Raw genomic sequence first — 24,969 nt, 5'->3', positions numbered from 1 at the left:
TTTTGTTGAACTCAGGTGATTTAGGTGGCCTGTGATTTGGACTATAACAGCCTTAGTTCATTTCCTGTCATCTCTCTACTGTTGCTGTTAAAAAGAGGCATAGAACACCCCCCAAAAATGATCATTTCATGGCATGATTTAGATGCTTTATATACACTTCCCTCTTTTTCTTTTCACAAGTGGTAGGTAGGATTTGGACTCAATAGCAGACATGCAGACAGGGAATACGGGTAGGAATTTATTGAATGAGCAGTGAGTGGAGGTACACAGGAAACCCGTAGTTGGGAAGTCCTGAAAACAGCAGGTGAGGCACGAGGTACTGAGGTGGAGAGCAGTTCAGACACACGCTGGAGCGCACAGAGCTCAGGTGGTGTGATTACTTGTGTTGAGAGTACGTGGCAACGAGTCCTCTGCAGTCCACAGTCTTTGTGCTGTGCTGATTGTGATGAGTCCCAGCTGTGTTGGAGCTCCCAGCCACCTGGAGAACCACAACCAGCCTCTGCCAACAAAGAAACTCAGGAAACAAAGGCCCACACCTCTACACAGCACACAAGAAAACCTTAGTTTACCAAACCAACACACCTTTTAGGATTTTTCCTCTTATGCCTGCATCCATCCTTTTGATTTTTTCTTCCTACTCCTCACTTACTCTCATTCTTTAGTGTTCAGTCTTTGTGTTAGTTTGTGTCCATTTTGTCAAGGATTCTCTTGACAAAGAGATTTAGATCTCAAGAGGCCATCCTGGTTAAATAAAGGTGGATTAAAACTATTAAATTCAAGAAGGCGTATGAGGGTATATGATGTAGTTTGTGATTGTCAATAGACCATCTGTTCCTGACTCTTCACCCAATTTTGTTGATTTTTTTTCTCATTACATTTTTCAAGTTTGAGAGGAATATGTTATGCCAACATTCCCGGGATAAATATAACAAGTCATATTAAAACGACAAAGAGGCAAATATGTTCATTTGAACTGTTATTTAATTGAAATACAAGTCAGTACCATTAGGTTTTCAGTTTATTATCAACAGTACACAATTGTCATACTTAATTTTGTACAAAGAGGTATCAGTTATATAAAAACACAGTACACAATAGTTAAAAATGAGACATACATGTACATGTCTGAATACACTTCAACAATACTTCAAGTGTCAGGAATGTTTCTTTCTGTGTTTGTACTAACACTCTCCTCCTCTGTCACACACACAGACCAGAACTGGCATCAATTGACCCGATGAATAACCATCGGTTGGCATCAGGAGCGTCACGATAAATGAAAATGTGCTATGACTAATAAATATGCTTCCATATCCTGCAGGTGTACCGGCACGGTGCCGGGCGGCAGGTGGTGGAATGAAAATATAAACTTTTTTCATGCCAGACACCAAACTGAAACACAATTAAATAATATTTCATAAACAGTATCTGTATTAAATATTCTAGTCATGCAGTATATCCTGTTGAGAAATAACTTAATACATCTTTTCATTGCAGCCATGAACACATCAAGAGCACGCTGCTAACTGATGATGGAAGTCTGTACGACCGTTTGGGTGTCGACTGTTGTTAGAGGAAGATGAATAACAGCTGATAACAACTGCCTTCATGATTAAGATGCACTTTAACAAAAATGAGAATTCTATGATAGTGTGAAGGAGTGAGGGGAGGGCCAGCTGTGGGGCTCAACATGGGGCTCAGGGCCCGCATGAGGACTTGAGATATATTGTACATGATCATGAAAAGATTTCTTTGAAGAAAGAGGAAAAAAAAAGTTATTTTCATAACTTAATGTACTGTATGTTTCCTGGATCTGTTTTGAGGCAAAAGGCTGTTGAATGTGATTTCATGTTTTACTTAAAGGTCATACACACTGTAATGTTGAATATGATAGAAAACCTCTCCACACAAGAAGTAACTAATCTGAACTTTGAGTAATAGAGAAGTTTGCCCATTTTTTCCCAAATTTATTGCAAATAAACCAGAAACTCATTACATTCTGTGTTTGGAAAAAGACACTGGAAAAGAAATAAGAAAAAGAGCAAATAAATGACAAAAGTGTGAATATTGCAGTTAATGTTGCATCAACAGCACTAATAAACTGTTTTTGTCTGATATCAAGATATAATTTTAGATAATTTGTTACTACCCAACTGACAGAACCATGGAAATCCAAGTTGGAGGAAGCTTGTTCACAGTAACTGTAGTATCACATGTACATAAATGTACCCATTTCTTTCCTCATGCTGGAGCTTAAGTCGGGGTGGAGAGAGGCCGCGCTGTCCTGGACTAGGAGGTTGGAGGTCGTACGGCACGACAGGAGTGGCAGCAGGCCTTGCTGTAGTACCAGTGGCTGCACAGGTTGACCTTCAGAGCCAGCAGGCAGTTGGTGGAGGGACGATCCTGGCAGCTCTCATCTGGGACACAGTTCACACATGGTGGAGTTCATGTTAGCCATTTCAGAGCGGTTCAGTCGAAACTCAGAGCCAGGTCAAGATACCTGGGGCTACCTTTGACACCAAAACAATACTGTTCATGACAGTCAGCTTTATGAAAGCTGACTTTGTTGTTTTTATAACAAAAGTCTTTGTCATTCAAAAGAGGAAATGGAAAGTTCTCTATTTTAAAGGGAAATCATAGTACTTTTCAGCCTGGGTCTGACAGTGTGTTGACACAGGAGGCGTTTCAGGTTTTTTTAGTTGTGTGTCTCACACACATCTGACAGAACAGATACACTCCTATTCTATTCAATGTATGTGTTTACACAGCTTTCACTTGTGCTATATGTAGTAAACACAACCTGAAGCTTTTCTGTGTATTTTTTCTTTTTACACATGTAACTACAGTGATTATGTGCTGGGATCTGAGGGCTGTTAAAACTCAGGTGACCTACACTCAATACTGTGCCTGAACACATCCTGTGTCCTATGTGTTGCATTCCAGTACCCATATGATCATACTATTTAGTCTGCCACAATGTCCCAACACATAATATACCAAATGCAAAAAATACCAGGCTGTCCTATTGCATCCGCTCACATTTTGCAAACCAGCATGCTTTTCTGGTTGTTCCGACCCACAATCCTCTGCACAGTCATAGTGACTGAGAGCATGGTTTTTACAGCATCTTTGCACCAATTCCAAATCGTTCATTTTTCTTTTCACTTTAAATTTTGTGCGACAGACTGCAGCAGATGGAGGGTGAAAGTTCAAGGTGCAATGTTATGATGAAGTGTTGTGTCCCAGCTGTACGCATAATGCATGTAACAGCACATACTGTGTAAGGGCAGCAGTGGTGTATAAAAAAGTAAACATAGTAGACTTAACTTCATCTCATAGCTATTTTGACTATGGGTCAGGCTAACTCTGCACTCGCCAACTCCTCTATGAACAGTGTGCATGTGTGCGTGTGTGCGTGGAACAGCAGGTTTCCTGAGGTGTTACCTGGAGGCTCAGTGGGGCACGGCTGCAGGGTGCAGGTCTGCTTGGCAACCGGTTTGGTGAGGGGGTCGCAGCCTCGGACCAGCTCCCTGCCCTGGTAACACTTCACGTCCCTCATCCTCACACCCACGCCACACGTCTTAGTGCACTGAGGACACACAGGAGCGGAAACACAGTCATGATGTTGTTGTTGTTTTTTTTTTGAGGTTCTATGGACGGTTTAATAATTTTCATCGTTTAACTGGATCTCATTGGAACATATTGTAATTTCTGTGAATCCAAGCTAACTACAGTTGCTGAAGGAGCTGAAGTTTTCAGAGCCATCTTTCAAGAATGAAGCTGGTGAGTATTTGATGCTCAAAGATTCTTTCAACAAGTTTTAGGTGCAGCATTCATTTTGTGCATTGAGCCACTGTGACAGCAGTGTGTCTTCACTCAGAGTCCTGTAAGGAAACACATTATCGCCCACTCTCCATATCAGAGGTGTGAAGGTGAAGTGTGTGTACCGTGCTGGCCTCACCTCAGACCAGGGGGTGGTGTACCATTTGAAGCACGGCCTCTCAAAGCAGGTGGTTTCCTCCTCGGGCTTTTCGCTGCCTCCGCACGCCTCATTATCAAACATCTGGAACTTTCCTCCACTGATGCCAACACACAGGACGGTCCTTCGCTTCACGCCACGACCGCAGGTTGTGTTACACTAGAGACAAAAACAGGAAGTTGCTGTTGTTCACTGCTGACTTTGTTGATTCTCTTCAAGACAACAACCTTCTACACATCAAAGTTTCTTCACACAGCCAACAAAGTGTTTTCTTGCTGATGTGGAAAGTGAAAAGTGTCGTCATGGGACACTAGAACCGTCCATGACAGTTTAATTTCAAACTTAATTATGTTCATAAAATGCTTGTTTTGCCCAACAAACAGATTTTCAATTAATAATAATACATAAAATGACTTACCAATAATCAGTTGTCAAAATATTTGTTAATCCTTTGGCAATCAACAAATCATTAATTGACTAAGTGGTTCTAGTCTACTGATAAACAGTTAATTAGTTAATTTCCACACTGTGACAAGGTCTCACCCTCTCCCAGTCTTGGCTCAGCCAGTGCGGAGCACAGTCTCTCTCCCCACACGGGTGGATGGCCAGCGGCTTGTTCTCCGCAGAGCACTGGTTCTCAGGAACCACGCGACCCTCCGGAGCCTTGCAGTACACGTGACGCACCATCTTCCCCTGGCCACATGACCCCGAGCACTGCAACAATGAGGGCCAGAGGTAAAACAGGATGATTGATGATGAAGAGGAAGCTTTCCTGTAGTCATCACCGTCTCCTTCTGCCAAGTTTTGTCATGAAGCTCAGAGTCAAACAGTGTCACATAGAGTCAGATCAGGTTGCCTCACATCATATCAAACAAAAAGGAAGCCTCACGTGAAGTGACATGGCATCATGTCACATCACAGCGCGTCAGAGGAAAAGAAAAATCACACGTCACATCGGATAAAATCATGTCACATTCATTTAAAATATCATCACAGGATGTCCGGTCATTCCTCTGAGCCAGCGCACATTACCAGAGCTGAAATGATCATTTTTTCATTTGCATTTCTGCAGCACTGCAGTACTTCATTGTAATGCTGCCTTGTCACACATTTTACCTTCAGAAAATTGTAGCTTCTGCGATTTGGATATTGCACTTCTCCATATTACGATTTTGACAATATTTCAAATAATGTTCGGTTTGACAAACATTTAGACCTGTGACCCTCTCAGCTGGCACACCTGGCTTTGTATTTATTAATGTTTGTTCTCTAACACATGTACTGTACCTGCTCTTGATGATGATTTCAAAGTGAAACTACAAGCTTGAATCACCCAAAATACCTCTCTCCTTTTTTTTTCTTTTTTTCTTGGTATAACTCTACTTTTGCACATTACAAATATCGTTACGTATACCAAGACAAACAAAACCAAAATACACTGCATGGATATATACGAGAAGTAAGAATAAAGTATGACTTGGAATTTCTTTTCTTATATACAGTATTTTGGGAGTAGCAACTAAAATCAGCTATCAAGCAATCAATTAAAAGTCAAATCTAACTGATGCACACATTACCCAAAGGAGTACCAACGCACTCATTTAGATATAATCTTTCCTTTTTTTATTCAAACTGTTGTTTATTTCTGAGGATGTTGTGTTGCTTGATCCAATAAATGTTCACCTTCTGATTTATTGATTAAATTGGTCCTGCTGGATTGCACTTGTGAATATAATAAAACAATAAAGCAGAGTATATTAAACATGCAAAGGTACACGTGCTCACAGTTAGACATTTTCTAAACTGTAATAAATATTACTGACGTAACATTAGCTGTTGCATGGGGAATAATATTTTACTTTGTGCAAAGAAAATCTCACATCCATCCACGTTTGCTTGGTTGGATTCCATGGTTGTAAATTAGACCTGTGAGTTTCCAGACTTTGAATGGAACATTAGGAAGTACACTTGTCTGTGCAACACAATACAAACCATAAATTCACACTGTGGCACATCAGTTTTTCACTGAAGGAAAAACAGCTGAGACAGGCAAGCTGTTCTTTTGTAATAACACTCAGGCTAGAAAACGTTGTGCCCTACAGGGTACTACTGTACCCTGGTAGCAGCTAATGGTGATACAATACAGAACACACATATATTGTCATACTGTATATGTTAAAGTCATTCATGGACACAGGCATGCAGTGCTGTGTGTATGGAGAGTAAAGACACTCACGGGCCCCCACTCGGACACAGTCCAGTGGCGTTCACAGGGCGGGCCGGTGCAGTTTTTGATATTTGGTGGTTTGGTCATCGGGTCACACGGTCTGGTCTCATCAGAGCAGCGGACATCGCGGGTCACCTGGGCTTTGCGGCCACATTTAGCAGGACACTGGATCAAGGAGAGGCACACAGAGACACATTCAAGCTTCTTATCACCAACACTTTTCTCTACAATAAACACCTGTGTCAGCATTAGATGCCTGAAGGTGAAGCAGGTGAAAAGTTTTGCTTTTAAAGAGGCTGAAAAGATCTTGAGAATCTGAAGGGATGATGATTAACTTTGAGGGACTGCCCAGGTGATGTGTATGGCGGCTCCGTGATTGACAACTAGACAGGACAATGGGTCGACATGGAAGCAGCTACAGCACAGACTGTGTTGCTGCAGCGGAACATGCGCTGAAAGCCAGCTACCTTTTGATATATTTAAGATTAATATCTATTGTTGCCTTGCTGCCTAACTAACTTCGCTGCTCAATTCAAGCATTACTGCTGTGGTAATGTGCGACCTGGTCTGAAGTTCACAGCTGATCCTATCTGAATGTAGAGCTGTTAAAACACTGCATTGCTCTTAAGAGAAGGAATGATCAGTGAGTTGTACATTTTACTCATTTTTCTGTGTTTTTCAAACCCCAGTGGCTCAAATCACATCAAGGTTTTTTTTGGTGTCTGGTAAGTGTCTCTGGAGAATCCATCAGAGACCACAATCAGACCACAAGACTGCAGCAGACAGCTGCTAAACCTGTGCCTGACAGGAGCAAGAGAGAGCTGTCTACACTGCAAAACAGTCCCTCTGAATGATGGAGGTTTGCTCAAAAACAATTAGAACAAAGGAAAAAAAGGTAAGCAACTAGCAACAGAAAAATGCATTTACTTACATGGGCTGCAAATAGACAGAAAAGTAGAAAAGCTAAAAACTGAACTGAACAAAGCAACAAGTGAAGATGTGAAACACACAGCTCTTCTATTTGTTTACTTGCTCTTATGTTTTAAACGTTTTATTCTCAGCAGGGGAAATCATTACAGACCTCGGTCCACTCAGCCACCTCCCACTGTGGGCCGCAGGCGGGGCTCTTGCAGGCTCGTCTCTCCACAGGTCTCTCCAGGTCGGCCATGGTGCAGAGGTCACTGTAGACCGAGCTGTCCAAGCCCGGCGACAGCATCTTCCAACAGCGAACTTGACGAAACTGGAAACCCTCCCCACAGGTCCTTGAGCACTCACTCCAGCTGCTTGCTTCCCATCTTAAAGACAAAAAATGGGTTGCACAATGTCCCGTTAGACAGTCTGAATCATTTCTGGTCCGGACAAATGTTTTCAGTGGTTTGTACCTGGGCTGACATTCTCTCCCTATACAGAAGTCGTGGACCGGCTCTGGTCGCGTCAGAGCGTCACAGTACATATCATGGACCTCGACGCCATCATAACGAATACATGTGACGAAGGACTTTGACACTCCTGGATCGTGAGCAACAAACAATAAGCTGAAGGCGAGGAAAACGTATTTATACAGAACATTTCAAACACAAGAAAAGAAAACTTGATGTGCTTTATGTGAAAGAAGATGCAATTATGAAACACTCACAAGCACTGAACCCTGTTTAAAAAGTACCATGTAATTTAAGGTTATTATTCCAGTTAGACTGAACGCAGTCAGTATTAATGTTATTATTCACAATTTGATGAGTCAAAATGAAAGGTCTCAAAATGATCACTCAATCAAGTCCTGCAGTGCACAGAAAGACAAGTGGATGTGTGAGCGGTGAGACGGTGATTACAGGTGGCTGTCAAAGATATGAAAATTCCCATGGATCATTAGTGTGTGTGTGTTTGTGTGTGTGTGCATATGTGTGCATGCACCTATAGAGCAGGTCATGCTGCAGGGCTCCTGAGAGGAGAGTTTCCAGCGGTACATGTCAGCAGCACTCAGCTTCAGGTTCTTCTGGTAGATCCTTTGATTTCCTCTGTTACACACACACACACACACACACACACACACACACACACACACACACACACACACATGAATGCACGCACGCACACACACACACACACACACACACACACACACACACGTAAAAGGAAAACTTAAGCAGTATCTGTGGCAGCATTTCTGTTTGTGTCATGCAAATATTTAGCCATGTTCTTGTCAGTGCAGACGTGGATTATACTGCAGGAGTAGTTCAACATACAAATATCTTCAGAGAAATATGCTTTTGAGGACATTTAAGGATACCCAGTCATATAGATCCTGAAACACACACACACACACACACACACACACACACACACACACACACTCACATTGAGACTGTCTCCCTGGGCCTCAGACAGCCACAGTGTGACAGCTGATTCACAGCCTGCATCCTGGCAGACGCACTTTGTTTTTTCATCACATCACATAAAAGTCATGTGCACATTCTTGTCATAACACCGGTTGTTCCCTCCACCTCCGCCAGCCGCCAGACGTTTATTTGAAAGTCACAGGCACTTTGAGTTATACCTCGCCGGCATCCCTCCATGTAAGCCAGACTGATTCCTGCACATTATTTTCTCCCCAGAGGTGACTACATTCTGACAGCACACTTTCCCCCTTTGCATCATATTTTTCACTTTTCTTGCGAATACCTTTAATTATTTGTTTCTCTGTGTGGCTGTATTCCCCCCCGCCCCCTCTGAGCTCCTCTGCTCTCCTCGTTTCCTCTCCTCTCTCTGTCTCTCAGAGGAAAGGGCGTGTCATCGAGTGTTTTATAGCTGCTGGCTGCAGAACTGGTGAAGCCGTGTTTGGACACAGGGCTGGGAAGCCAACAAGAATTATGAATATGATGAATGCAAAACCTGCCAGGTCTACCTGTCTGCCTGCCCTACAGCTTGTATATCTAACGGTCTAACTGCCTTACTCCTTGTATATCTACCTACCTGTCTGTATATCTGTTTATTTGCTTTACTGTCAATCTATGTAATTCATTATCTGCCTTTTAGACTACCTGTCTCACTGCTTTGCTACCTTTCTGTCTGCCTGTCTACCCACCTGTCTACCCACCTGTAAGTCCACCTGCCTAGTTGCTTAACTGTCTGTCTACCTAACTGCCTTGCTCCATGTATCTACCGTGGTCTAACTGCTTTACAACCTGTCTGTCTGCTTTACTCTGTCCCTGCCACTTCCTCTGGCTACGTGTCTCTGAGGATGTCTTCAGAGGAAAGCAAGCGTCCACGCCGGTTAGCCTGCTTCTCGCACAGCCTGCAGTATATTTCCCTCAGCCAGCAGCAGACCCAGGGGCTTGACAACGTCTGAACATTGAGGCCCAGTGTGACCTTAACCTGAAAACATTCAGTCCAGTCTTAATCCAGCCTAAAGGGGAAACAGCTTTCTGTGAGCCCTAACCTGACTGAAGCTGTGAAGAGTGGACCTCTACTGTACTTCATCCTATTTTTACCTGTGCTGTGTTGGATCACCTGGTTTCCATTAGATTACCTGGTTCTGTTGGAGCGGCTGGAAGTCCTCCCACCGCTCTGCACTGTTTTGTTCTGGTAGGAGTTGTCGCTGCTGTCGTTGCGCTTGCGGCCCAGAGTAAATTCCAGCGTGTCATTGAGACCAAACTGGCCGTCTTGCTCCAGGCTGCTCAGGTCCACCTCTGCTGGTCCCACCTCTGACGAGAACAAACTACCTCCCTCTGTCAGCAGCTGATTGGTTGAGATGTTGATGAGCAGGTCATCTGGGCTGATTCGGCCATCCAGCAGGACCCTCCAGATGAGGTTTGGGGAGTCTGGCCCCATATCCAGGGGCCCACCAGCAGGGGCAGGGTTGGCAGTGCTGCCTGTATGACTGCTGTTTCCCTCTGATGGATCAAAGTGGAAAAATTCAGCTATGCCTGGAGAGCAAATTGATTTATCTTACAAGTACAATCTGTGATGTAGCTTTTGGTCATGTTCACACTTGAGAACATAATTTCAGATTCAGCTTGGATTGGAAAACTTTGCAGCTGTTGTCTGGTCCATATTCAGTTCCTGTGGGAATGAACACAACCTCATTTTTTCTCAGGTGTCACACCTCTGCATCAAAGGGTGTTTATTCCAACTTTTCTCAGCTCCCCACTGGTCAATGCTTCCTGTTTCTGTGTAGATGTCTGATGTTGATATTCCACATCTTAACATACGCTAAGGCATCACTTTATTGTGATTGCATTACATAATACACCTGTATTATGTAATGCAATCCAATACAACAGCCGTTCAGAAGACTCTGCTGTTAGTCGTGTTTTTGTACAGATTTATATGCATTAAAGTAAGTATTACAGTTTTTGCTGGAAATTTCAAAAACACTGAGTGAATTAAAAATATCAGAGGAAATGAAAACAGAAGTGAAAAGACAAACTCAGTTCAAACTCTTTCAGTCAGTGCTCAGTATCTGTTCAGTAGACGTCAGCCTGTGCTGAACGTGTATGGTGAGCCTTTCAACCACCTCTCCATCGCATCTCACCACCCACAGCGGTGGTGTAATGGACTCGACAGTCAGCTCAGCGAGCTGAGAGCCCGCAGGAAGGCCATTACCGCTCATGTTTGTGATGCAGCCATTTTCAAAAGGAGAAAAACACCACCAAACTCTGAATTTTTCATCTGCTGCTGATCCTCTTTATGTGTCTGTACCATGAATAATGCAGAGCTCCAAAGTGCCATCTCACAGACACACAGAAGGAGAACAAGAAGGAGGATCAGCTGTAAAATCTGACCTATTTTGTCTCCTCTGCCAATGGGCCACTGAACCACCTTCTGATTTATTCGCTATCTTACTTTCTCTTGCTTTCAGCTCCTTTTCCTTTCTAACACAGTCTCAATTTCTCTCTCTTTCTTTCTGAAGGAGCAAAGCCAGTATATGGGCATATTACCTTATCACCTAACAGATATAAAGATATTAGCTTATATGTCAGCTGATAAGTAAAAAAAATTACAGTACAAAGAGCCACAATGGGCGAAGAAGGGAGTGAGTATCAAACTGCTCTGTGGCACTGTTACACTTTCCTACTGTTTACTGGCAGCAGCAATCTTCACTGTGTACATCAGTATTATATTATTGTCATTGTGTTAACAAAAATGCCAAACCTTTTCTCATTTGCAGCTTTTGATATCTGTTTGATAAAATTAGAAACTCAGTATCTTTGCACCTATGTGCTGCATATCTTTGGGTTTTGGATGGCTGGTTTTCTTCTTTCATAAATGTTTCATACACATACATCACAAACAGATCAAAAGTGTTAGAAACAGTCCCTACCTGAATATTTTGGGGGCACTGCTCCATCCTGGTCGCAGTCGATGGTCGCTGTTTCCTCATACACCTCGTTGGTCTCTTGGCCCTTCTGGCCATCTGCACCTCCTGGCTCCAGCTGGCCACCAGGGGCCGCCTGGTCGTAAATACTGCTGTTAGGGGCTAGCAAACCCCCCATCTCCACAGAAACTTCTCCAGCTGAGGTGTCTGATCCGGTGTAGACAGGGGGAGGTGGGACGGGTGGCAGAGAGTCTCGGAGGACGGTGTATTCGTATGTGATGTACGGTGTGCGGCCGTTCTGGTTCCACACCTGAGTGTTGAAAGGAGAGTCAAGTCAAGGGCATGTTAATTTATACAGGTTTAAGAACAAAAGAGAGACGTGAACATATTTTTATTAGGATGACAATAAGCAGTGTACCATAGGACTTGCAGTACTGATTGCAGGGTTGTTGTATTAATCTGCATTATGTACATGTTGTGTATGCAGCTTAGCTTGACTTGCTTTACACAATCAGCTCTAATAGGTGAGTCTGCTACAGCTTTACAAATAACTCCATGTGACATTATAATTTAGGGGGTTAACATGAAACTTTTTAAGGCCAAAACAAGAATGAAGTCTGTGATATTTTATGTGGTAAAAACCTGATGACAAAAACTCATTGTTAGCAGAGATGAATCAGTGGAACTACAACATGCATCCAGGTGGATCTCTGTGTTCCAGCGTCCTGCAGAGATATATCAAACCCAGCCTGTGACATGGGCACTGTTTGGGATTTCGGGCCACTGTTGGAACACAAGGCATGTACTCCATCAACCCAAGACACAGACTCACTATAATGTCTGCGTTACATTTATACCTTAGACACTTGGCAAGCACTCTTAAAAAGGAGACAATACACACATTTTGGGCATCTCTGATGTTCTGCAGGGCCTGAGCTGCAATCACAGCATCTTGTTGCCAGGAAACATTCTGAGCTTTTTGTTGCTGCAAGTGCTGGCAGTCTCCACTGCAGACTCCACCAAAAAAATTAATAAATGAGTCAACAGTCTTACTCAAAGTGACCTTTAGTAAGTTCAGGAGTTAAGAACAATAGAATCAAACTGGTGATGTTGTGGTGAGTTGCTGTGGTCACTGCATGTATGAGGACATCACATGCAAACACTCTATTGAATAGTTACAGGTGAGTGTGGAAGAAGGTTGGGTGTACCAGAATATTGATGGCCTGGTCAATGGGACCTTTGGCGACAATGTACTCGATCCCGGTCTCGTACACATCCATGGGCCGGCGGTACTTGAAAACAGTTCCTGCCGCATGGAAGTTCTGGGGACTGTCCACCTTGTAGGCCCCATTAAAGAAGAAGTTGCCTGCCTGGTCGGTCACAGCTGGAGAACAAGATAAATGGGAAAACTCTGAGAGGTGCCAAACAGACTGGAAACAGCAAACTCTGGTTTGAGTCAGAAGAGTTTCTGCATTTTCTCTATCAAATTAAAAGTAGACATTAAAATTTGAAAGAGTTCATTGTTGCAAACTTGTCTTTTGTGAGTGTGAGTATGCATGTAGGAAACCTAGAACATCAGCCGACTTCTTCCTCTCAATGATCTGGATGTCCCATGATCCCTCAGGGATTTGAGTGATAAAAGAGTAACCTTGAAGACAGGAAAGAGAAAAAGGTCAGCCTCAACTCATGCTTTTTTATTTTGCCTTTTTATTTTATTTCATGTTGTTAATTAATGTGAAAGAAGACTGTTCTGACCAATCCTAAGGACTTTAATCATTTCAATTCCTCATTAAATCTTCGGATGTATATTAGAAAGAGTCCCAGACAAAAAAAATCATATCTAGTGATGAGAGCATTCAAAATTATTTGTGAGTGGACAGCAGGGGACAACTGAACACAGAGGCTCACCCAGAGTCATGGCCCCACGGCGGAAGTTCCCAGTGACTCTGCTGCAGCTGCTGCCGTCACCCTGACAAACCCCACATTTATCCAGGGTGTTGGAGGAAAACAGTACTCCGTCACATCCAATGGGCTGTGCGAGAGGGGATGAAATTGAATATTTTTCTTTTGAAAGTTGATCCAAAAACTAAAATTGGTAGTCTTAAAGAATATGTGGAGAGGATGCACATTTCTGAAAGATGTGGCTTCTGCCTCATCTCCCTGTGTGATACATTAATTTTATTGCTTTGATTCATTCATGTTTATGAGCTACATGTTGTGTTTTTATGTTAAACCATACATCAACTTTAATGTTAAAAGTAACAGTAAGTGCCAGAGCTCCTGCTGCTACATAATCTGCTGCATCCTCTGCAGCCTTACAAACTAAAAAACACAAAGAAAATAATTCTAAAACAGATAAAATGGACAAACACAAACAGACAATTGTTGTGCTGTTTCATGTTTAAACCTGTTTTGCTCACTCTTGCTTCACCCTCTACATGACTAGTCTTGGTAAAAAATTGTTTTGATGGAGCTTGACCGGGGTGCTGGCTATGAAATCATGGCTCTATCTTGAGGAAATGCAGTAAAGAACAACTGGCAAAACCATGGATCACATATGTAGCCAAGTATTATGTATGCCAACAGAAGAATTTTGTGTAAATAAAGCAAACCATCACAGTAGCAATCATTTTAAAGGTAGAGTATTTCTAAAAAATGACAAAAAAGAGCAGTGTGCATTTAATGTTGATATCCCAATGGCCTGAGGCAGCTGCTTGTGGTCTCTGGTTGAAAAGGCTTGATGTTGTTTGGACTCACTGTCTAACTTTTTAGACACAAGACATTTTTAATGATATTTTGTATCTCTGCACCTCATTCACTTTCATAGTTTGTCAGGAAGATTAGATGCTATGGCAGCAGCTTCCTCCCTGTGGGTTTGTTGGTCATACATACTTGGCCCGGTGCTTTCAGTGGTGCTGAAAACTGAAAGTGCAGTTAAACTGTTTGAGGTGAAGTAAAACAGGGACAAAGTAAAGAAGATGCTGGACTCACCTCACACTTACCATCCACGCAGACGCCGCGGTAACTGCTGTACTTGCAGGAAGTGCCGTCTCGTGCTGTCACCATCAGTTGCCTCTGGCCGTCGGTGGTGGTGCAGTGAAGGTCGCAGGGGTTACTGGAAATGTGAACGTAGTCATCTGGAGAGCAGCACAGGTCAAAGGTCACTGTCTTATGACAACTAACACTGGCCATAAGATGCTACTTTTACCCGCATAATCACTTCTGTCAATGCAACTACTACTTACTACAACTACCATTATTGCTACTACTCTGCTCTGATTCATTCTGTCATTCTCTTTATTTGTTTTGTCTGATTGACTGCTAAGTGCAATTTGGAGGACAACCAGTTGTTTAAGATCACCAGGATGTTTAAGGAAGCCGCATGGTGTCTTTCTCATTTCTGATAGATACCTGAGTGATGCTGTTTGTGGTCACTGTTGTTTAGTAGTTCCCTAATTTGACTGAGCTTCAGTGTGCCATTTTGACCAAGTCCTTGATTGGTGACTGTAGTGGAGGTGGGCAGGGGGGATGTTGGGCCCCTGGAGAATGTGTTGAAGAGGGGGAAGTGGGAGTTTGGATCCCTGACTGGGACAGAGACATCCTCTGAGTGCCTTGAGTGATGCAAAGCAGAACTTGTTTGCTGAAAACAGGTGCCTGCTGCTGCTGCTGGAAACAGTAAATGTTCTGTAACACCAAAACTATGAGCTGAAAAAGGGTTAAAACACTCTCTGTGGGTTCAGCACTGCGACCAAGCACCTTCCCAGTGTCCACTGGTTTTTGTTGTTAATGTAAAAGTTTAACAAGCATTTGTCTTAAGTAGCCATATAAAGGATGCCATTGTTTTGGGTGCAGGGCATGCTGAAGCTCAGACAGCAAAGACCTCAGTCACCTCTGGTCTGTTTAACAGGGTAAAGAGAAACTGTCAAGGCGTTTTATGGATGTTATTACCAGGATACAAAGGTTTCCACTGGTAGTTCCTCCCATTGTAAAGCTGAGAGTTGAAGGACCAGCACTGCTCCTCTCTGAAGCTCCTCCCAGTGGCAGGACATTCCTGCAGTGCAGAGAGACAGCACAGACCATTAAAAGAGGTCTGTTTCATACTTGTTAAGGCTCCGTTTTACAGTATGTTGTACAAATAAATTCTTTTTAAGCGTTTATTTGCGCAGGGATGGTTTTCTGAGAATACATGCTCATTCTGAGCCCCACCCGGCTTCACTTTCAAACAGCTACATACAGTCACGCCTGGAGGCTGCCCGCCACAACCACAGTCCTCTACTGTCAGCCCATCAGAGGGACTGTGTTTGTTTTCATACAGATGTGAAATAAAGTGATGAGAAATTAACTGGAAGTCTGTGACTCACTTTAATGTTGCAGAGATGATATTTCTTAGCAGTTCCTGTACAGGTCATGTTGTCCTTCCCGGCAGCAACTTTCTTTCTTTGGACAGAAAACAAACATTTGGAGAAATAACAGCATATTTTAAAAAGGTGATTAGATATAAATCATAATGAAACAGAAGTTTTCAGGTTAGGATGTATGTTGTGTGATCTTAAAATGCAGTTCACCCAATACTGTATGTTCCCGAGTCGAGCCTGATCTGAACAGATTATCTGCCCAAATCATCCTGTGGTGTGAAGGCTTTACAGACACAATCTTAATGTCACCAACTCGATCAAGTCTGTTCAAATTTCAACTGAAATCCTGCAGTGTGAAAGGAACAGCGACTGAATATTGAGCAGAAATATGCAATTGTCAGTGAGAACGAGCTGACCGGGTGCTGTTGTTACTCACCTCAAGCACGAGCTGCTAAATGTATAAGCACTGTTGATTCCATCTTCTCAGCTATGAATTCATCCACAAGTTTTCTCCTCTTTTGTTTTTCAGTTCAAAACATATCACACATAAGTGCAACCAGCTGATGACAACAGTTCACCTCCATGTTTATTTTCATCTTGAGTCATGTTTCTGTTTTGTGCCATTATGGGCAACTTATTGACTTTTGCTTTATTGCATTTTGCTAACAGTGTAACAGACCTTTAAATAAAAACTTTGAGCAGCCCTGATATAGATCACAAAATGCACAGAAGTACAAATCTCTGTGTGTGTATGTACGTGTGTATGTGTCTGTGTGTACATGTGCAGACTGACTGACCTCTGTTTGAGACAGTGTCGCTCCTGTGACATCACTCCCCCTCCACAGGTACGAGTGCAGGCCGTCCACTTGGCCCACTCCCCCCACCAGTATGTGGTCACCTCCAGCTCCTCCTCCAGACTGTTGGAGGCCACGCCATCCTCCTGAAACACAAACGGTTGTGGTTTGATTGACAGTTGTAGTAGCAGCATTAGTCATATTAACTGTATTAAGACCGATGAAGAAGCAGCTGTTTGTGTTTATGATACATCTTAATCTGCCAATATTTTCAGACACAGCAAACCTTTCCAGCTCACATAGTGAATCAAATCAGATGACTTTTATTATTCTATTCATATCTTCCTCTAACTGTGCACTTTCAATTGTGATTTTGTGAGAAGGAGGTCGTTGAATGATCGCCCACTGCTTGCCAAGTTTATTTGGCCGACACGCCACCAGGGACTATGTGATGAATCCATCAGAATATGGCTGCATGACCATAGCCACAACAAAACACTGAGCCCTGAGGCTGGGTTTCACATTGGCCACAATTTAGCCTCTCTATGACCAGGCCTGTTTCCCTAAAAGCAGATTACATTTGATTTGTTGCATGTGGGCAATATTTGGTCCAGAAACTCAATTCTGTCATAATCCTAATAATAAATCTTATACAGCTACTTTTTTATACCTTTGTTTATCTGCAGAAACTTCAACGAAACTTCAAATTCATATGGGCCACTTTGGGCCCACAGTACTGATGATATAACTGGCCAATAAGTGCGTAAAGTCAACCATATTTTGGCCATCTGCCATAGTAGTTACAGTGGATACGGGTAAAACAAACTGAAGTACCAGCAGCAGCTGAGACAGCAATAGATAGTTGTCAAAGCATTAACGGGAGTAGTACAAAGACAGCGGTGGTGGTGCTATAGTGGTAGTTACGGACATAATGGTTGCAGTAAAAGTAGAATTAAAACAAGCTGTTGTGGAAGTAAAAGCAGTTTAGTATTTGTTGGAGAATAAATTTGGATCGTATTAGAAACAGTGTTTACAGTTGCAATAACTGTAGCAGTTTTAGTAGTCCTCTGAGTAAAACTGCTCAACAAATGATTGGACAGTCAGGACAAAGTGCATCAGAACCGAATAGAATAACAGTAAATGAGCATTAGACTGTTTTGTACTGGGGCTCCAATGTGTGAAGACAGTCAGCATTTCACACATTCCTGATGTGCAGGAGCAGCACTGATTCAGGCCGATGGCTTCATTCAGACAGATTCATCAGAGTGACCGCTAGAATGTGCACTGAGCTCCTTCTAAAGGTGTGAGATAGAGCTGCTGTGAGAGAAGGCGAGAGACACTGGAAATACCAAAGAGCATAAGTGAGAGGGAGACAAGGAGAGAGATAGATGGGTACAGAGAGAGAGAGAGACAGGAAAGAGTTCGGGTTGAAAGCTAAGGGGACTGGCAGACCAGTATGACAGACTCATCACAGTGGTCAGATCACTTTTAAAGTTAGTATTTACACTTTGCATGCTGTTACCTTTTTAATTTTAATTTGATCAGATTTTTAAACTTAACCTTTACTTATTCAGCCATTTTTCTTGTGAGGGTAGCCACATGAGCAATCTCACATATTTACCAAAATGTCAGACTGCTTTGAAATAACACAGCTCAGTCTGTCAGGCGTCCTCACAATCCATTGTAAGGATTTCATGTTTGTAAGACGACCATAAACACTGGGAGTCGTCAGTATTTTTCCATAAAATTCGGAGTGTTTCCTGTGTGTTGCATACCTGCAGCCCCCTGGTGGACAGGTTCCCCACAGACACTGCCAGCGTCAGGAAGCCCAGCAGGACCACACACGTCTCCCAACACTGTTCCCATGACCACACCCTCATCCTGATTAGATCATAGAGAGATTAATAAAGACAGAAAGACAGAAATGAAGACAGGTTTAATACATGTACATAAAAAAATATATATCTGGTGGCAAAAAACTGAACCTCAGCCAGCTCCACCAGGCACTGTTCGGTAACCCCTGACCCTTGTGAAGTATGTATAAAGTATGTAGTTGTTTAATTTCTAGCCTGAAAAATAAACATCTCTCTGTCTATAACCAAGATTTCTAAAGACAGCATTGTTTCTCGATGTGTTAAATACTAGAAGCCTTGATGCTCACTAGGCAGTTTTAAAACCATCAGAGAAAAATGTTGGGAAAATGTGAAGGTACAGTGTAATGTTTCTGCCTAAATCTGCCTCGTGTCCCGTCTGTGATAAAAGACCATCAACTGCCAGACATCAGCAACCTCTAAAGTGCTCAACACTCAGCCCAACATCATACACGTGACAGTTTTCACCAAACACAGGGCAGTCAACCTTATGATTAATGTAGAGAACTTGGGCCAGAACTCCATCTGTGTTGCTAGATGGAAGCACCCAGTGATGAGTCTTTAACAAAGGCTGAAGGATATGAAGGGAAATATCACAACCACTAATGAGTTCTTGTGGCATTAAAAATCCACGTCCAGGCACTTATGTGAATTGTGGATTAAAGCATATTGCTGAGACGTGTGGGTGTTTTTTCATGTCTTTTCCCTCTCCAAATTGAGGCCTCTCAGCTTCCAAACCCACACAAGGGCCTGAAGTTGGATTTTTTTATGCCACGGGAACACATTTGTGGTCGTAATATTTCCTTTCTGACTCTCTGCTGAAATCCTTCGCCTCCAAGAACATCTGTGGTTGTTTAGGGGGGATACCTGAAGCGCTGCTGCTGTCTTTTACCTTTGCACAGAGAGGAGGGTGTTTGACAGTAAATCACGTCAGTGTTGATCTCACATTCAACATTCAAGAGCACATAGTGGTACAAACAGTTCAAACGGCTGAAAGTGGACACACATCCACGCTTAATGAAGTGCAGAAAGCAAAGTTGCTGTACCTCACGGATTTTACAATAAACATTACATTTTGGTGGACTGACAGAGGCGTTTGTATTGAAAGATTTAATCTATCCTATTTTTGGGAAAAACCCTCGTCAACTAAACTTCACCAACGATAATGCGCACTATACTTCAACATACCATAAAGACTGGAACGCTAGCCCAGCTCTGTGCAGTACAGTCAAAAACACACTACCAACACCTTCTAAAGCTCTAATATCTTTTACCTTGTTTGTTTCCTTAACTGTTTTTGATGCCTCAAGCTGTTTCCTCTAATCCTTCATTCTGAGTCCCCCTACAGGGATTCTTCCTTTGTCTAACAGCCTCCTAAATGCACTTAAATAAACAGCGTTTCCAAGTGTTTATAAAGCTCCTGCCTGACTCACATTATTGCTTTAATTAAATTAGAGTTGTATCTTGTGAGTGCATTTAAAGCTGGTAGCTGGAATATGTTCTGGATTACAGCATCAGGTGAACGCTGCTTCAAATGTAACCCAGTATGCATCACATCAAGTTTCCAAGCACATCAGTGAAACAACGGCACGGCAAGTGGAGGGCATTTTGTCAGACAATGCACGCTCACGCCAAAACGAGCGTGCCGGCTGCAGGTATTTGAGTGTGCTGGCAGTCCATGGCGGGCTGGCGCTGGCATGTGGAGGGTGACACAGACAGGCTGTTGAGAGGCCACAGGTGTTGGAGACAGGAGTTGGACAGTGGAGGGGCCCGTGTAAAAGTTAAACAAGCCCCAGTGTGCTGGAAGGACCAAGGTAAGTTTCCTAGAACTTAACACAGGTAGGCCTTTGTTTGGCTCTTCAGACATAAGGAAATGTAGATGTCTGTATGTAAAGGCTAGCATGAACAGGCACAGACTTCCTGTGCAGGGTAGATTTAAAGGAACACTGAACCAAAAATCTATGTTTAAAGTATAAAAGACATCCCAGCAGTCTGCAGAATGGCAACTTTGAAAAGTTTGTGTCGTGCTCCTTCATGGATGCTTGGATTCATAGCTGTTTCTCTGCAAAAATGAAAATAAATAAATAAAAAAAAGATTTTCCATAGAAATTTCTCAAACCATTCCTGCAGCATAGTCCAGTTTTCCTTTGTTCATTTGTATGATCAGTATGTGAGAATAGATCGTTATTATTATATTTCATTAGCACTGTTAGCTGTTTACCGTTATTGTACAGAACTATTTTACGTTTATAAATATAGAGATAAAGAAGATGGGCCATTTCAGACAGCAAAGGCCATTACATTTGGAGTATGTATTGTTTAAACCATCATCTCTGAACTGAACTGATCGCAAGAAGAGTTGCATCAGGATGTTGTGGGGGAAAATCTGCAGCTCCAAATGTACATGGCTAATGGTGCTGAGTGACGAACAAAAGCTTTTCTATTTTGTCATATTTTGGCAAATATATATCAGACCATTTGGAACAGATTGAGCACACAAACAGTGAATAGTGAAGAAGTTAGTTATGCTACAAGGGTAGAACTTTATAGGGTGAAAAGGATTCGATACTTTGACACCTGTTTGATATAACATATGCCCACATACTGTACATACTGGATTCAGTCATTCATACATAGACACGTAAAGCAAATATATCACAATGTATTTTTTTTTTTTTTTTTTAATTTGTGAATTTAGAAAACACAAATCTATTAAATATTCAGCTTCTTGAGCCCAAATTTCAGGGACACATCTTCAGTTGTAATGTCTGAATCAGCAGAAGTTGGGGAAGCTGAATGATTTTGGGACACACTCCCAGCTAAGTTCATATATACTTATACATACTTACACCCACACACACACACACACACACACACACACAGACACAGCACTTCTAGAAAGGGGTTCATAGTACATCCCGTGTCCTCAGGTCCAGTTAGGCAGCCTTGTTAAAATAAGCAAACAGCTCGTCTCGCCCTGTTTGCAGTCTGGCTTTCTCTGGCACTAAATATTGGTGACAGGTGTCTTAAAGCAGGCGCAGCAGCACCTGGACTTCATTATCCAACCAGACACAGCTGGAGCCCGGCCAGCTGCCAAACACACACACACACACACACACACACACACACACACACACACACACACATACAGAGGAGACGGACACTCAGTCAGACACAGCTGCACATGTGTATACACTCAGCCAGTGGCGTGACTGAGTACACACACACTTACACATACATGCTGCCCACTGTGCACACTCATGTTCAAGCTAGAGCTATGTGCACAGACAGATATGCAAATACCTTAGCATGAAGGTACACACTCAAAAATACACACTCAGACTTACACTTTCTCACACTCTCAGCGTTGCTCACATAGAGACTTCTGTCTCTGCTGCTTACACGCATATACACATTGTTATCTATACTTGAGAAGACCATCACTGACACAATACAATGCTATGGCCTAAACCTAACCTTAGTGATTACAGCCACCTTAACCATGACCTGAACCTGAGTCTTAACCTCAGCCTAAAAGCAAGCAGTTGCCTTCAAATAGCTTCTCGACGATGTGAACTGGCCAAACTGTCTTTGATTTTGCTACAAAGTCCTCCATTTGATCAGCCCACATCATTTTGCCACTGGCCTGAAACATCATCATTTCTACACAATGTTCTCATTTGACCAAAAAGTCTTCACGCTGCAGCAATGTCCTAACTATGATACAATGTTTTCACACTGTCAAAAAGTTCTCATTTTGGCACAACATCCTCACTTCACCACAGCATCCTCACTTTGGTCAACCATCCTTATTTTGCCTCAATGTCCTCACTTTGCTGAAACATCCTTATTTTGGTGCAATGTTCTCACTTTACTAAAATGACCTTAATTTGCCACAATGCGCTCCCATTGCCAAAACATCCTCAGTTTACAACAAAGTTCTTACTTTGCAAGAGTGTCTTCAATTGGTTGACACAACCTGACTTGGCTACAGTATCCTAATTAAGCATAGCTTGGTCCTCACAGAGACAGAGGAGCTCGTACCAAAGCTCATGCACCCATAGCGACACACACCCAAAACTCCTGCATCTTTCCATCTTATGCTCTCGATGGGTGCCTCTGGCACAGACACACACACAAACATACACACACAAGAATTGGCCTGTTGCCTCTTGCTCGTCCAGACAGGGTCTTCCTCCTTCCTCCTCCCCTTCGCTGTCATTTCCCAGCCAGCCAGGCAGGGCAGGCACAGAGGACAAAAGTAAACACAGTCCCCTCATCCTCACTGTCTCCCTCTCTCTCATCCCTGTGCTGTCCCCACCCTGACGGCCCCCTGGGGCCCCTCGCCTCGCTGTCTTGTTTTTGTAGCGCTGGCAGCCTCCACAGACAGACAGACAGCAGAAGTCTGTCCCCTGAGAGGCTGGACTGGAGCAGAACAGTCAGACCGATATATCAGACCAATACTGGAGGTTGATTATCTAATACTGGATATCAGCCAGGCACAGGTGGCCACCTGTAATCTGAATGTCATACAATTTAAATTAAAATGTCTCAAGGGTTTAGAATAAAGTAGCACTCGAAGGATGAGTCAATTGTTCAGTTCACAGACTGACAAAAAATTAGTCAACATTGATAACTGATTCATAGCTTCATTCATTTATCCGCTCACTTTGCCGCTTTTCAGTTTAATATTACTGTAACTTGAATAAATTCCAGGTTTGGACTGTTGATCAGACAAAATAAGCTCTATGAAGACCTCACCTTGGCCTCTAGCAGCTTGTGATAGCTGTTCTTTTTTATTTACATTTTGTGGATTAAACTGTTCATTTATAAAATAATCAACAGATTAAGTGGACGTCGGTGTGACCATGTGAATTAGGTGCGTCTCAAATACCTGACAAGCCAGTCCACACTAAATCTCTTCTGTGAACTAGTCTACACTGTACGTAACCATAAGGAGAACACAGTGCTACAGAGAGTGAAGCAAGCCCACCGGTCCATATACAGTGAGGTAAACCAACAAACGTCTTTATTCAGTTCTGAGTAAAATGGTAAATGGGCTGTATTAATACAGTGCTTTAATAGTCTGATGACCACTCAAAGCACTTTTACGACACATGTCAGCATTCATCCATTCACACACATTCATACGGCGGCTAAGCCACCTGCTCATTACGAGCGTTATCCATTCCTACACACTCACACACTGATGGCACAGCATCGGGAGCAATTTGGGGTTCAATATTTCGCCCAAGGATACTTCGACATGTTGGCTGCCGAGGCCAGGGATCGAACTCCAACCTTCTGATAAGTGGACGACCGCTCTACCTCCTGAGCCACAGCCTTCAGAGTGCCTTTATTGTGAATATTGCTGTTCACATATCATAACTGCATCTCATTCCCAAAGAGGGAGCAATGAGATACTGTTACCACAACTTAATTCGGCATGTTTGTTTACATATTTCCTATAGAGGACCTCTATATGGTCTGGAGCTGGACAAAAGATTATTGGTCTAAAGACTACACCACAAACCAAACATCAACAAGGAGCGATGCCTAACAATTCATATTTCATTCACTCATTCACACTCACTCACACACACAACAGCAGGCTACATTACAAGGTGCTGGTCTGATCATCCAGACTGTTTGGACCATCTGGAGAAATCTGGCGTTCAGTGTCTTTCCCAAGGACACTTTGACATGAATCCAGCAGGATTAGTGGACGATCCGTTCTACATGCTGAGCCTCGCCTCAGCGTTTCAGCTTTTGAGAGGCATGCCTTGGCTTCATAGGGAGGCCACAATTAATCAATATATGCTAAAGCAAGTTCAATTTGATGAACACCACCTGCATGACTTTAACAGCATTTTCTATAACTAAACAGATGGGAAGACAGGATGACAGAAATTGTTCCAGGCCAGCTTTAAACCCAGGACACTCATGTCACATGGTGTAAATGGAAAGTCACAATAGTAATATACATAGTTTCAGTTGGGAGATTGATGGTTCAATGGTTGAGACAATTTTGTTGATTAGATTTGTATGAAAACCACTGCATAGTTTTAGCTTTTTGAAATATTTGTGACATGAAAAAGTGGTATGACATATTGGTGATTAGTGTCGCTGTCTGCCTTCCAAAGCCCATATCGGTCAAACTTGGAGGAGGAGTGCGGTGTGGTTGTGGATGTCTGCTTGTCAGCGGGCAGACTCATCCCTTCTGCCTTTTGCAGAAAGAGCCAAACTATTCTTTTTCCTCAGTGGCGGTCCCTTCTCAAGTACCCATGCAAAGTGGAAAATGGATTGGGGCTCTCCTCTGCCTCTTGTAATCAAAGATAGACAGGCAGACAGATGGGTAGACAGACAAAGAGATGGGGAGAGGTGATAATGAATAAAGAGATGGAGTGAGAAGGAGAGAGAGAAAGAAGG

The 24,969-nt window shown here is 42.8% G+C and overlaps 1 protein-coding gene across 1 annotated transcript in view; it reads right to left on the bottom strand.

Moving 5' to 3' along the window:
• Positions 1–965: 965 nt before the first annotated feature.
• LOC143321018 (ADAMTS-like protein 2) overlaps positions 966–24,969 on the bottom strand; it is a 26,514-nt gene continuing 2,510 nt past the window's right edge. The window contains exons 2-19 of the mRNA XM_076731115.1: positions 18,445–18,550; positions 16,673–16,815; positions 15,882–15,957; positions 15,469–15,571; positions 14,512–14,657; positions 13,429–13,552; positions 13,088–13,168; positions 12,729–12,904; positions 11,527–11,830; positions 9,733–10,096; positions 8,118–8,221; positions 7,589–7,715; positions 7,288–7,501; positions 6,216–6,371; positions 4,523–4,693; positions 3,962–4,138; positions 3,445–3,589; positions 966–2,417 (exon numbers count right to left, since the gene is read on the bottom strand). Coding sequence (XP_076587230.1) covers positions 2,290–2,417; positions 3,445–3,589; positions 3,962–4,138; positions 4,523–4,693; positions 6,216–6,371; positions 7,288–7,501; positions 7,589–7,715; positions 8,118–8,221; positions 9,733–10,096; positions 11,527–11,830; positions 12,729–12,904; positions 13,088–13,168; positions 13,429–13,552; positions 14,512–14,657; positions 15,469–15,571; positions 15,882–15,957; positions 16,673–16,815; positions 18,445–18,549 — 2,844 coding nt within the window. The 5' untranslated portion in view covers position 18,550 and the 3' untranslated portion in view covers positions 966–2,289. The remainder of the gene's footprint in view (positions 2,418–3,444; positions 3,590–3,961; positions 4,139–4,522; positions 4,694–6,215; positions 6,372–7,287; positions 7,502–7,588; positions 7,716–8,117; positions 8,222–9,732; positions 10,097–11,526; positions 11,831–12,728; positions 12,905–13,087; positions 13,169–13,428; positions 13,553–14,511; positions 14,658–15,468; positions 15,572–15,881; positions 15,958–16,672; positions 16,816–18,444; positions 18,551–24,969) is intronic.

The sequence above is a fragment of the Chaetodon auriga genome, chromosome 5 (genome assembly GCF_051107435.1).
Source record: "Chaetodon auriga isolate fChaAug3 chromosome 5, fChaAug3.hap1, whole genome shotgun sequence".
In the NCBI taxonomy this organism is placed as follows: Eukaryota; Metazoa; Chordata; class Actinopteri; order Chaetodontiformes; family Chaetodontidae; genus Chaetodon; species Chaetodon auriga.
This window is presented reverse-complemented; position numbering and strand designations above follow the sequence as displayed.